Genomic DNA, 14,499 nt, shown 5'->3' with positions numbered 1-14,499 from the left:
CCAAAGACATCTTTCCCTCCCCACCCTTATCTGCTTTCCGGAGGGACCACTCTCTCCATGACTCCCTTGTCCGCTCCACACTCCCCTCCAGCTCCACCACACCCGGCACTTTTCCCTGCAACCGCAGGAAGCGCTACACCTGCCCCTACACCTCCTCCCTCACCCCCATCCCAGGCCCCAAGAAGGCTTTCCACATCAAGCAGATGTTCACCTGCACATCTGCCAATGTGGTATACTGCATCCGCTGTACCCGGTGTGGCTTCCTCTACATCGGGGAAACCAGGCGGAGGCTCGGGACCGCTTTGCAGAACACCTACACTCGGTTCACAATAAACAATTGCACCTCCCAGTCGCGAACCATTTCAACTCCCCCTCCCATTCCTCAGACAACATGTCCATCCTGGGCCTTCTGCAGTGCCACAACGATGCCACCCGAAGGTTAAAGGAACAGCAACTCACATCCGCTTGGGAACCCTGCAGCCCAATGGTATCAATGTGGATTTCACAAGCTTCAAAATCTCCCCTCCCCCTACCGCATCCCAAAACCAGCCCAATTCGTCCCTGCCTCCCTAACCTGTTCTTCCTCCCACCTATCCCCTCCTCCCACCTCAAGCCGCACCCCCATCTCCTACCGACTAACCTCATCCCGCCCCCTTGACCTGTCCGTCCTCCCTGGACTGACCTATCCCCTCCCTAACTCCCCACCTACACTCACCTTTCCTGGCCCCATCCCCGCCTCTTCGACCTGTTTGTTTCCTCTCCACCTATCCTCTCCTCTATCCATCTTCTATACGCCTCCCACTCTCTCCGTATTTATTTCAGAACCCCCTTCCCCTCCCCCTTTTCTGATGAAGGGTCTAGGCCTGAAACGTCAGCCTTTCTGCTCCTATGATGCTGCTTGGCCTGCTGTGTTCATCCAGCTCTACACCTTGTTATCTCAGGTCTAAGTTCTGATGTCTTATATCACCATTCCATCATGAATTAAACAAGTAATGAGAGGAGCAAGTGGAAAAAAAATCTCTATCCTTAATGATGGAAGAGCCTAGAATATCAGTGCAAAAGATAACCCTGAAGCATACAGAACAGTCTTCAGCCAGACGTGCCAAGTGGGTGATATATCCTGGCCTCCTCAAGAGGTCCCCAGTGTCACAGGTGCCAGTCTTCAGCCAACTCAATTCATACCATGTGATATCAGAAAAAGGCTAAAGCCAATGGACATTGCCCAGTCTTTGGGTCCTGACAACATTCCGGTTATAGTAATGAAAGCTTGTGGCATGGTGGCTCGGTGGTTAGCACTGCTGTTGCACAGCACCAACGACCCAGGTTCGATTCCACCCGTGGGCAACTGTCTGTGTGGAGTTTGCACATTCTCCCTGTGTCTGCATGGGTTTCCTCCCACAGTCCAAAGATGTGCAGGTTATGTGGATTGGCCATGCTAAATTGCCTGTAGTGTTCAGGGATGTGTCGATTAGGTGGGTTATCAGGGGATGGGTCTGGGTGGGATGCTCTGAGGTTTGGGTTGGGCTTGTGTAGGGATTCTAACCAACTTGTTCCAGTACATCCATAACACAGACTCCTACTGGACAAAGCAGAAAATATCCCTGATATGCCCCATCCACAAACCACAAAGCAAATTGAAATAATCATAGGCTTCTCAGTCTTCTGTCAATTTTTACAGCAATGTAAGTGTTGACAGTGCAGTCAAGCAGTATTTACTCAGCACAGCACGGCCATTAGTGCTCAGTTTGGTTTCACCAGGACCACTTATTTCCTGACTTCATTAGGCAAAAGATCTGAACTCCAGAGGTGAAATGAGAGCAAATGCCTTTAAGGTGGAGTCAGATTTTCACTGAATATGGCATGGAGGAGCCCTAGAAATGGTGGGTCAGTGGTTAGCACTGCTGTCTCACAGCTCCAGGGACCCGGGTTCAATTCCACCCTCGGGCGACTGTCTGTGTGGAATTTGCACATTCTCCCTGTGTCTGTGTGGGTTTGCTCCGGATATCACTGCAGCAGTTCCTCAGGGTAGTGTCCTAGGCCCAACCATCTTCAGCTACTTCATCAATGACACCCCTCCACCCCCATTGATAATATCTGAAGTGGGATATTCACTGATGGTTGAACAATATTCAACACCATTCACAACTCCTGAAATATTGAAGCAGTTCAGTTTAACATGAAGCGAGACCTGGGCAGCTTTCACGCTTGGTAAATGGCAAATAATGTTTATGACACACAAGTGCCAGGAAATAACCATCCCCAAGGTGGAAAATTCTAACCACATTCTCTTGGTAATATTGCCATTACCAAGTCTCTCACCAGCAACGTTATATGGGTTGCCATTGACCAGGAACTGAACTGAACCAGCCATGTAATTGCAGTGGCTACAAGAGCAGCTCATGGGCTAGAATCCTGCAGTGAGGAACTCACCTCCTGACTATCCAAAGCCTGTCCACCTTCTACAAAGGCAAATATCAGAGTGTGACTAGACACTCTTCACTCACCTGGATATGGGCTCCACCAATTGGATCATCATTCCTGTCAACATTCACACCATTGACACAGTGTGTGCCATCTGCAAGGTGTACTGCAGAAACTCAGCAAGACTCCTTTGACAGCACCTTCTAAACCTGCAATCTCTGCCATCTAGAAGGGCACGGGCAGCAGATGCATGAGAATGCAATTTCCCTTCCAACCCACTCACCAGCCTGACTTGGAAATATGCTGCTGTTCCTCCAATGTCACTGGGTTTTGATCCTGGGATTCATTCCTTATAATAGTATGGGTGCACTTACCTGACAGCAGAACAATCAGGTAGCTCATCACCACTTTTCCAAGGGGCAATTAAGTGTAGGCAATAGATACTGACCAAGTTGGCAAATGCTGGTAAATGGGACCAGATCAATTTAGGATATCTGTTTAGCAAAGCTCAAGCAAAGGGCTTGTTTCTGTGCTGTATAACTCTATGACTCTGAGCCAGCATTGCCACATTCCATGAATAATAAAAATAAATATTACCCAAATGCTTATTTTTACATCGCTATCACTCAGTGGAGATAATATCACACTGTCTTTCACTTTCAGATACACAACAGTATTGTGCAGAAAGTGATTTGTAGCTACCTGAAAAAAAAATTAAATTATACAAGGCTTTAGCTTTGAGTTTTGTTAAGCTGGAACATAGCCATTTTTAGAGTTATTTGTGATTAGAACATGATGCACATAGCATTTGACTGATTTTAAAAAGGCTGCTGAAACTTTATTGGACATTTTTCAATGCAGTCTTCGTCTCTGGAACAGTAAGAAAAGGTTTCTACAGAAAAGTACTCTGTTTTCCAGACATTGGTCATTGACCTTTCTCTGCTGATAGTTGAAGACTAGACAAATGTCCAGACATGCATATCAAAACCCCACAGAGGTCCAACAGATTGACTCCCTGAGAATTGCCTGGGAAGTTGAAACTTCCGACAATTTTCATGCTTTTTGAAAACTTCCTCCAAAGCCTCCATCACCGAGCTAGATTCTCTCTGACCACCTGGCGACTTTCCCTCACTTCTCCCTTCCACTCCCAACAAATCCCTAACACCTAATCTTTTCTGTCTACCTTACCCCTCTCCGTCTACCCCTGACATCTAACTTGCCTCTCCCCTCCGATTCTTCCATGACCCTCTGACACACACCTGAACCTTTGATTCCATGACCCGATTGAACTCTCTACACAACTCTGACCACTGACCCCACTCACACACCAGCCACACCCCACCCAACCCGGTTTATCCCATCCAGCTCCCTGTCCCAACTGGATGAGCCTTTTATCCTGACAAACCTTCTCAAACCCAAGCCAACTATTCTGCCTTTACCCACCTCCCACTCTACTCAAGCATCATTTTAACCAAACCACATTGTTAATCTCAAACATTCATCTAAAGGAGTTAGTCTGTAATTTACAGGCCACAGTGCAGCCTACCAACTATGCTCTTCTCAGTGGGAACACCAGTAAAACATCATGGTACCCATCTAAACCAGTTCCATTTTACACTAAACAAGGTGAGGATGGACCAATTGCATCATTTCCATCTTATTTTCCAATTAACATTAGTTGCTCTCAATTACACCAGGTGCATGCATATGACAAAAACACTGCTGTTATAATGGGAGATTTTATTTTTAGAAGCAGAACAGCTAACGTGGTAACGGCAATGAATTTAGACAATATAACCGAGAGAGTTTTAGTTTTGACAAGGGAACAGACCATACCAGATTCAATGATAAGTATCATATCAATCTGACAAGAAGGGAACATGTTGCAAATCTTTGCTACAATACGATTGAAGTGATATCAGATTTTTCACAGGAAAGGGAGATTTTTCAAGCTTGTTCATGGTTTGTGGGCATTGCTGGCTAGGTCAGCATTTGTTGCCAGTCAATGATAGCCTTGGCGAAGATGGGCTAGGGTTAGGGTTAGAACCACTGCAGCCTTTGGGGCGCTAGTACACCTACGGTGCTGTTAAGGAGGAAGTTCCGTGGATTTCAAGCCAGTGACAGTGAAGGAATGAGAACATACTTCCAAGTCAGGATGCTGTGTGCCTTGGAGGAGGACTTGCGATTGGTAGTATGTCCATACATTTGCTGCTCTTGTCTCTGGGTGGTAGAGGTCAGAGGTTTAGAAGGCACTATTGAAGGAACCTAAGTGAATTACTCTAGTACACCTTATAGCTGGTACAGACAACAACCACTGTGCCTAGACAGTGGAGGGAGTGAATGTTTAAGTTGATGAATGGATGCTAATCAAATAGGTTTCTTTGCTCTGGATGGTGTTGGGTTTCTTGCATGTTCTTGATGCCACACTCATCCAGGCAAATGGACAGTATTCCATCACAAACCTGATCTGTGCTTGACCCACTTGACCCATTGAGTCCACACTAACCCTCCAAAAGGCATCCCACACAGATACTGTTCTCAGCCCCATCCCTGTAACCCTGCATTATTCAGATCTGGGGGGAAAAGACAGGAGATTGGCACTGGGTAATGATGCTCATTTAATGAACTGGTTTAGGGACAATGGGCCAAATGACCTCCTCACAGCCATAACAATGCTGTGCTTCTGTCGGCAACTTGTCAGGACCGATAGCGTTTTCCATCCCCTGTACACCCAAAGGTGTCACAATACAATGTGAAGTGAATCAAATGGAGTGAAGAATGATTTCAGTGTTGCTGGTGGCTCAGAAGGCTGAGTTAGTGATGTAGAGTCATACAGGTGTACAGCAAGGAAACAGACCCTTTGGCCCAGCTTGTCCACGCTGAACAGATATCCTAAATTAACCTAGTCCCATTTGCCAGCATTTAACCCACAAAACCCTTCCAATTCATATACCCATCCAGATGCCTCTTAAATGCCTCCACCACTTCCATTGGCAGCTCATTTAAAACACTTTCCACCCACTGTGTGAAACATTTTCTCCTCAGGTTCCTTTTAAATCTTTCCCCTTTCAACTTAAACCTATACCCTCTAGTTTTGGACTCCCCCACCCTGGGGAAAAAGAACTTGGCTATTCACCATATCCATGCCCTTCATGATTTTATGAACCTCTGTAATGTCACCGCTCATCCTCCGACGCTCCAGGGAAAAATAGCCCCAGCCTATTCAGCGTCTCCCTATAGCTCAAATCCTCCAACCCTGGCAACATCTTTGGAAATCTTTTCTGAACCCTTTGAAGTTTTACAACATCTTTCCTATAGCAGGGAGACTAGAATTGAATGCAGTATTCCAAAAGTGGCCCAACCAATGTCCTGTACAGCCGCAACATGACCTCCCATCTCCTATACTCAATGCACTGACCAATAAAGGCAAGTGTACGAAATGCCTTCTTCACTATCCCGTCTGCCTGTGACTCCACTTTCAAGGAGCTATGAACCTGCATCCCTTTCTCTCTTTGTTTGGCAACACTCCCCAGGACCTTACCATTAATTGTATAAGTCCTGCCCTGATTTGCCTTTCCAAAATGCAACACCAAAATGCAACACTTTCATCTAAATTAAACCCCACCTGCCACTCCTCAGTCCATCAGCACATCTGTTCAAGGTCCCGTTGTACTCTGAGATAACTTTCTTCACTGTCCACCATCCCAACTATTTTGGTGCCATCTGCAAACTTACTAACCATTCCTTCACTGAAGATTATGGAACATTTGAGCTATAAAGAAAGGCTGGAAAGTCTGGGACTTCTTTCACTGGAGCGTAAGAGGTTGAGAGGTGACCTTTCGGGAGTTTATAAAATCATGAGGTGTATAGATTGGGTTAATGCTAGGTGTCCTTTCCCTAGGATTGTGGGATTTCAACACTAGAGGGCACATTTTAGAAATGAGAGGAGAAAGATTTTTAAAAAAGACATGAGGGGCAAATTTTTCACGCAGGTGGATGTTTTGCATGTCAAATGAACTTCCTGAGGAAGCGGTGGATGTAGGCACAATTACAACATTTAACATTTGGATAAGTACATGAATAGGAAAGGTTTGAGATTTCTGAAGAAGGGTCTAGACCTGAAATGTCAGCTTTCCTGCTCTTCTGATGCTGCTTGGCCTGCTGTATTCATCCAGCTCTACACCTTGTTATCTAAGGTTTGGAGGGATATAGGCCAGGAGCAGGCAGATGGGACCAGTTTAGTTTGGGATTGTGGTTGGCATGGACTGGTTGGACCGAAGAGTCTGTTTCTGAGCTGTATGACTCTGTGACTGTAAACACTTTAGTGTTATCTTTTGTACTCACTTTCTGAACCCACTGTTTTTCCAGATGGGAATATTTATGGAACTTCCTCTTCCCATCAGATATTTAATTGTCCATCACCATCATTCAAAATACTCTTCAATAGAAAAGCTCCCTATGTCCCCCCGTCAGAACAGAATGAAATAATTCATTCACCTTTCAATGTGGCCAGAAATAGCCTAATGAGTGCAATAATAACTGGAAAACCATTTTGCCTTGTTCAATTCCTATGTGAGGGATATGGCAGAATGCCAGCCAGTGGAGGAGTTTGTGATAAATGAAAAGTACTGGTCTTTTTTGTGCCAGGCAGCGATTTCTATCCAAACTTATTTCCTGAGGGATGTAGGATGTGTGTTGAAACTAGCAAATTTGCAAATTCAAGATCTAAATCCAACCAAACCACCAAGCTGACAGAATAATCTCTAGCTCGTTTCTCTCCGTGATATAAACTTTGTGCCAACTGTACAAACTGTGAGCAGGAATGCCTTAAACCTTACTCGTTAAATAAACCACCGTCACAATCCGGGGGAATATCAACTGTGCAAAACCCAGGTCACAGTTATAATTCAGGAAACTGTTGGACTATTTATGGGGGGAATAAAGAAGGCAATATTACAGTTTGTCCGGAGGGTGAACTGTTTTTGACTAAAGCAGCGAGTCAGTGATAGAATGCTGCCTGCTCATGCTGTTTCATTCAAGTTTCGATTCGTCAGATGCTCCAGTCCGGAATTCTTGTTCGGAGTCTTAAATCAGTGGCTTGTTATCGCTGTATTGCAGTCCAGGTACTCAAACGTTCACCCCGTTAGAAATAAACCTGCTACCTCTCGGTAATTTCCCACTTGCAACAGTGGGTCTCAACAACCCTGACTTCTCAAACAGAGCACAAGGCAGGGTGGAACCTGCTATTTGGGCTATTTCTCTACAATTTCTCGGATCTCTCCCGGGGATGGGGAGTTGGGCCAGGGTTAGCACACACTCACCGATACCACTGAGGTTTTCTTCACAGGAGTACCATATGCCGGTGTGGAAATAACGGAAGACAAACCGATCATCGCCCTTATCCCAGCTGTAGTGAACCTGGTCGGGTTTGGAACTGTTCACGGCTCCGGTGCGGTTCAAGTTGATGCAGTTGGATTTGGTCTCCTTGTTGCAATTGGGTTTGGGCACTTTCTGAGTACCCTCGCACCAGTACGTGGTAATGAAGGCGGTGGTAGAGAAAAGCAGTGCCACTAGGTTTAAAGAGACTGCCATCAGCGCCCGGCACTTTCTGCTGGTTTTCATCACTGTCTGCCGCTCACTTTAGCCTGTCTGGGTAGGGAGCAGGGCAAATTCACTCTTGTCCTCTGCCCTTTCAAGCCTTCCTGAGCTGCTTGGTGCCTGTCCCACACTGAAGGGAGAAAGGCTGCTCTTTTTCCAGCCTGGAGGAGAGAGGGGACACACCAGCATTTTCCACTGTAAACCACATTGTGTAGAAATACCGCTGCCTCCCTCTGACAGTCGGTCACCTGCTCTCCTGCTTGCCAGTGCAAAAAATTCACTGAGAATTCACATGCCCAGCCCCCTTTCCCTGGGCACTCCCTCTTCTTTAAACACGCACTTTCAGCCCGGCCATCTGACATATGGGAATTATCATTTCAGAGTAAAACCATACCAAGCCCCTTTATGAATGAGGAATTGTGAAAGTGTGAGTTTTATTTTGTGAAAGAACCTGGCCAATGGGGGAAAAATAAAAAATTTACGGAGATAGGAATAAAAAGAGAATTCAAAAACAAGTGACCATATAGCAAAGAAACATTTAGTAGCTGGATCTCTCTAATCTCAATAGAATCATAGACATGTACAGCACGGAAACAGACCTTCCTGTCCAACACATAGAGTCATAGAGATGTACAGCATGGAAACAGACCTTTCGGTTCAACTTGTCCATGCTGACCCGATATCCTAAATTAATCTAGTCTCATTTGCCGGCATTTGGCCCATATCCCTTTAAACCTTTCCTTTTTCATTTACCCATTTGCCTTTTAAATGTTGTAATTGTACCAGCCTCCACCACTTCCTCTGACAGCTCATTCCCTATAGAATCGTACAGCACGAAACAGACCCTTGGGCCCAACTAGTCCATGCCGACCATAATCCCAATCTAAACTAGTCCCACCTTCCTGCTCCTGAAATGATGTCCAAGTTGCTTATAAATTTTTAAGCTAGTAGTGGTTCTGACACCAGCCCCTGAGGAACCAACATAGTACTTGTAGAAGTCTGGTCGGCATGGAGGAGTTGGACCGAAGGGCCTGTTTCCCTACTGTGTATCTCTATTACTCTAAGTGGTAGTTGTACAGCACTATTAGTGGATAAAATACCCCGTAACTAAACACTTCCCTCTAGAGTTATAAATAATCATTATTCCCTACCCTCATTTTGATTCTTAGCCAATTTGGAGCACAGAAAAAAAAACAGAAAGCCACAAAAATTGCAATAGAAGTCTGCTACTTACAATTACTTTCCACCTATAGTTACTCATTCACAGTATACATCAAGTTAGCAGCTAAGATTATTATTTCATCACAAATATTAAAAATGTAACTGTTCAGCACCAATCAAATGGAACTAAATCATCCAAATATCCTAAATTAATCTAGTCCCATTTGCCAGCATTTGGCCCATAGCCCTTATTCATGTACCGACCCAGATGCCTTTTAAATGTTGTTATTGTACCAGCCTGAATGTCGAATCCATCTCACTAATAGGCACTTTTGGATGATATAGAAATGCCCACATTGGACTGGGGTGGACAAAGTCAGAAGTAACACAACACCAGGTTATAGTCCAACAGGTTTATTTGAAATCATAAGCTTTTGGAGCGATGCTCCTTCGTCAGGTGAAGTAACTTTGGGAGATAGGTTGCAGAGGGGGTTATTACCTTACAAGTATCAAACATTCCATTCTCATTCGAAACCTTGCAGGAGGAATGAACTATGAGCTAATGCTGATGGTTATAGTCATTTCAATATTCAAACATCACTTTTCTTTCCCCATTTACTGATCAGAGATCACAACATTCTATTTAGGCCTGTGTTTCCACCAGAATTAGATCTTAATGTTGGTGTTACATGTTCTGTTATATTGTTTGTCAGTATGTGTGAATGCTAACAGACTTGGTTTTAAACCTGGAGTAAGTGTGTGTATGTACTTGGCGGTGGCTCAAGTGTTAAAACCAAGACAATGTTAGTACATTAACCAGACCGATGGAACCCACCTTTTATTTGAGATATTTTCTAACCAAGTTGTTGTGACCGGAGCAGGTGAGACTTATACCTGGGGTTCTAGACTCAGTGGTTGGGACGCTGCCATTGCATCCACTCTCTACATTTTATTCAACAATTTAGATTGTGTAACCTCCTGGACAGATGTTGATGAACATATGTTATGCGCTCCATGTTGTTGCTGACTTTATTGTGTGGTCGACCTGTTTTCCAGACTCCTGGAAATTGCCAGTTAAAAGTCAAAGTGTCAGCACAGCATGAGACACCACTCCATGAGAATCCTGCCACAAATACTCTCAGTATTCTGTGTAGCTGCTTCTTTATCTTCTGCTGGGAAAGGGTTTGTTCCACCATGTCAGCTCAGAGTTTACTTTCTACACTGTGCAGGTTTGCTCATATTAGAATGGGGGCCATTGCTTCTACATGAGATTGGACACCAGGTCAGGACTGGTTCAATGTGTCTAGTTATGGGAACCACATTTGGGTGTGGAATGCATTGTCTGGAAATGTGATGGAGGCATTCAAGTGGGGCATTAATGGGTAAGTGTATGGGGGAGAAAGCAGGAGACTGACAACTGGGTAATGATGCTCATTTGAAGAATTGGTATAGGCATAATGGGCTGAATGGTCTGCTTCTGTGTGTAATGTTTCTGTGATTCTGAGTACCTGTAGCCTGCTGGTCACAGCACAGCACCAGCAGGAAGGATGCTGACAGAGAGGGATCCCATATCAGAGATCAGCAGAGAGGGGACCAACAGAGAGCAGTTCAGTAGGGAGGGGACCAGCAGCGAGGAGTCCGTAGAGAGAGGGGACCAACTGAGAAGGTTCCAATGGAGAGAAGATCAGGGGAGGGGAGTCCAGCTGAGAGGGGTCCAGCATAGAGGAGTACAATAGAGAGGGTTCCAATAGAGAGCAGAAAGGAATCAATTTGTGGGTGGCACGATGGCTCAGTGGTTAGCACTGCTGCCTCACAGCACCAGGGACCTGGGTTTGATTCCACCCTCGAGCGACTGTCTGTGTGGAGTTTGCACATTCTCCCCGTGTCTGCGTGGGTTACCTCCGGGTGCTCCGGTTTCCTCCTACAGTCCAAAGATGTGCAGGTTAGGTGGATTGGCCATGCTAAATTGCCCACAGTGTGCAGGGATGTGCAAGTCAAGTGAATTAGCTTTGGGGAATACAGGGATGGGGTGCTGTTTGGTGGGTCAGTGTGGACTTGATGGGCTGAATGGCCTGCTGCCACACTGCAGGGATTCTGTGATTTTCTGCTTTATGGTCCTTAGTGAGTAAAGTGGACATCATCTGGTAGAAGTCCTGTTGAAACTTCTCCTGGTGTATTGTGCTATGTGGGCCAGGGTATATTAGATAGATTTGCACCACTGCTTTTCAAGTGGTTTGAGATGTTTGTGTCACTGCAGAAAGGCTGTCGAGCTCCTGGAAACATTCTAAGTCCTTTCAAAAGAATCCTTAAGTTGCAACCTGACACTCCAAAGACTGAAGCAGTTCAGGAGCGCAGCTCACCATCGTCTTCTCCAGGGCAATTAGGGATGAGAGCTAAATGCTGACATAGCCAGGGTTGCCCACACCCCAAGGTTGAATAAAAGAAATCACAATCTTCCCCTCACCAGTCATTCAACACAACATGGCCCCTCACTACTTTCCAGTGACTGAGGTGTGTGAAACAACATATTTTATTTATTTCTGTATTGTTAATTTGTGAGAAATTAATATTTTAACACCAAGGCTTGCTGCATGTTTTCAAAGCAATTCACCTGGTGCTCATTGTAAGCATTGGTTACAGAGCTGCTTGTGGATAAGTGGTGAAGGTGTGATTGCAGAAGGTGTGGAGCTGAAGGGTTTGTACAGAAAGATTTAAGATTTGGTGTAAGTAACTGACTGCTCTGTGGACTAGAGAACAGTTATTGGTGAAAAAGACCTTCTGCCTGGCAAGAGCCAAGTGATTGGTTCTCAGGTAGCTCAACAGCTTGGGGCTGTTTTTTTTTTAATTTATTCACTGAATGATGGCATCACTGGCTAGTTCACCATTCATTGCCCATCCCTAATTGCCCTGAGGGCAGTTAAAAGTCAACTACATTGATGTGGGCTGGAGTTACATGTAGGTCAGGCCAGGTAAGGATGGCAGGATGATAATGAACCAGATGGACTTTTTCCAACAATTGACAATGGATTCATGGTCATCATGAGACTCTTAATTCCAGATATTTATTGAATTCAAATTCCATCATCTGCCATGGCAGGGTTTGAACCCAGGTCCCCAGGACATTATCTGAGTGTCTGGATTAATAGTCCAGCGATAATACCATTTTGCAGAACAAAACAGAGAGAAGCCTTCAGACTTCTTAACTGAGGATCTTTTTGTTATGTTCTCTCCAGTAAAAATACTTAAATCTACAGAAATCTAATTTTATTTTCCTTCCAGCAATTACTGCAAGCTTTTACTTAATAAGTGAAAGACCTCTTATACACATGAACTGGCCAAACCAGAGCAAACACCTCTGGAAAAGGAAGAAGTAGTGTTCTGATTAGCACAAGAACCATTTCATCAGATCCTTTGAACAAAGACGTCTGAACTGCTTTGCCAAGTATAAAGATGCACGTATGTGTCTGTGTGAGTCTATGTGCGCGTGTGTCTGTGTCCGTGTGTGCATGTGTCCGTGTGTGCAAGTGTATATGTGTACGTGTGTGTGTGTGTATGTGTGTGCACATGTGTGTATGTGCGTGCGTGTCCATGTGCACGTGTGTGTGCATGCGTGTATGTGTGTGTGTGTGTGTAAGGGGAACATTTTAAGGCGATGACAGTTTTAATTAATAGAGTTATATGCTAATGGTTCATAATCATTTCCCTGTAGATTCTAAGTTTTTCTTCAGTATAAAAATGTGGTCAATGCTTTCTGAGAACCTGGGTCTGAAAGTCAGGTAAATAGAGGAATCTTTGCTTACTTTTTAAAATCATTAACTTTGGCGACCAATCTCACAATCAATCGCACATTTCCAGTGTGCTTCCTCAGTGGGGCGTTACAGGTGTCTCTGGAAGGTTAGCCAAATGGGGACTTCAACCTTTAGCTGATACACTGCTGCAGTGAGTTCACAGCCTTTCAGATGACACTGATACGAGGCACATCCCACTGTATCACCTCTTGGGTCCAACTGTCCATGGATGTACTGTTTGTTGAAATGACTTCTCCATTGTCTGTGCATTCGCAAACCGAGTGTGGGCCTTTCATTGGCAAGGGGCACAGCAGTGAGATGCCTACAAATAGATCTCCAATGGCATTGGCATCATCTGTCATATCATTCCTCATCTAAATCCACAATGACTGTGTCTGCGTGGTGCTCACCACATTGGGTGACACATAGTTGACTCCGAGCTCCCATCTGTACTGGTGCCATTCCTGTGACCTGGCACCCTCAGACTATTGCTCACTGAGGAAGCATCGGGGGAACATATGGGAGCTGGGCATGACCCACGGCAGCAGTGGTCCCTGCAGGTGAAGCATAAATTCAGTCGCTTGTGTTCTGCCACTCCAGCCAATGATTTCCTGAGCTCATCAAACATGTGTTGATGATCCTCCTGCTAGATAAATGGCAATTCCTATTTTCCTTACATTCTTGAAGACACAAGCCTTTCTGCGCTAAATTCCATGAGTATGACAAAAGGGAATTTGAATAGATTTCAACAACTTGTGAAAATCACTTTTATTTTGCAGGTTCAGTATTGCATTAATGTACTCCAGTATCCTCTGATCAAGACAGATACCAGTGTCTAAACAAATTAGCACATTTCTGAAGAAGGGTCCTGACCCGAAATGTCTGTTCCTTTCCTGTTCCTTTGATGCTGCCTGGCCTGCTGTGTTCCTGCAGCTCCACGCTGTGTTATCTCTGACTTAATCTGCAGTTCTTGCTATCTCAGCACAAAAATTGTATCTGTTCTACATTAATGTGGCATTTTTGTTATTAAACACAATTCCCACTCCATATTTTGCTTTCCTTCGAAAGTGTAAAGTCCCATGTTACCCAACTTCTATAGAATACAAAATCAATGGCAGTAAATTCTTTGAATGCTCAATGTTGTCCACAAACAATGTAATGTTGACTCCGTGGAATGTATGCTCACTAAGTGTGTTAATGCTCAGATCATCCTCATTAATCAACTTGTCTGGTCATTCCATGTGATATTTGGTAAGCTCCCTTTGTTTGCAGGAACCCTGGTAACTATCTTGCACCTAGCTCTGTCTCACCAGGTTGTTAAACCATCTGTCCTGGCTTTGGCTTCCTGTATTGATGCTTCCCCCGCTCTCACATGCCTATGTTGTGGAAAGCTGGACAATTGATGTGTGAGGCTGTGCCATCTGCACGGTTTATCAGGTTTTTTTGAATTAGCCACTTTGCCAAGGTTAGACACGGTGCACAAAGTCTACAAACTCTGTCTGCCGATGAGGATGACTTTATACCAACACCG

At 44.8% G+C, this 14,499-nt stretch overlaps 1 protein-coding gene across 2 annotated transcripts in view; it reads right to left on the bottom strand.

Moving 5' to 3' along the window:
• gsg1l (gsg1-like) overlaps positions 1 to 8,261 on the bottom strand; it is a 201,649-nt gene extending 193,388 nt beyond the window's left edge. For both annotated transcript variants that reach the window (XM_048609420.1, XM_048609421.1), the window contains exon 1: positions 7,743 to 8,261. In XM_048609420.1, the coding sequence (XP_048465377.1) occupies positions 7,743 to 8,043 (301 nt within the window). In that variant the 5' untranslated portion in view covers positions 8,044 to 8,261. The remainder of the gene's footprint in view (positions 1 to 7,742) is intronic.
• Between the last annotated feature and the right edge of the window lie 6,238 nt (positions 8,262 to 14,499).

This window comes from Rhincodon typus, chromosome 21 (genome assembly GCF_021869965.1).
Source record: "Rhincodon typus isolate 14 chromosome 21, sRhiTyp1.1, whole genome shotgun sequence".
In the NCBI taxonomy this organism is placed as follows: domain Eukaryota; kingdom Metazoa; phylum Chordata; class Chondrichthyes; order Orectolobiformes; family Rhincodontidae; genus Rhincodon; species Rhincodon typus.
This window is presented reverse-complemented; position numbering and strand designations above follow the sequence as displayed.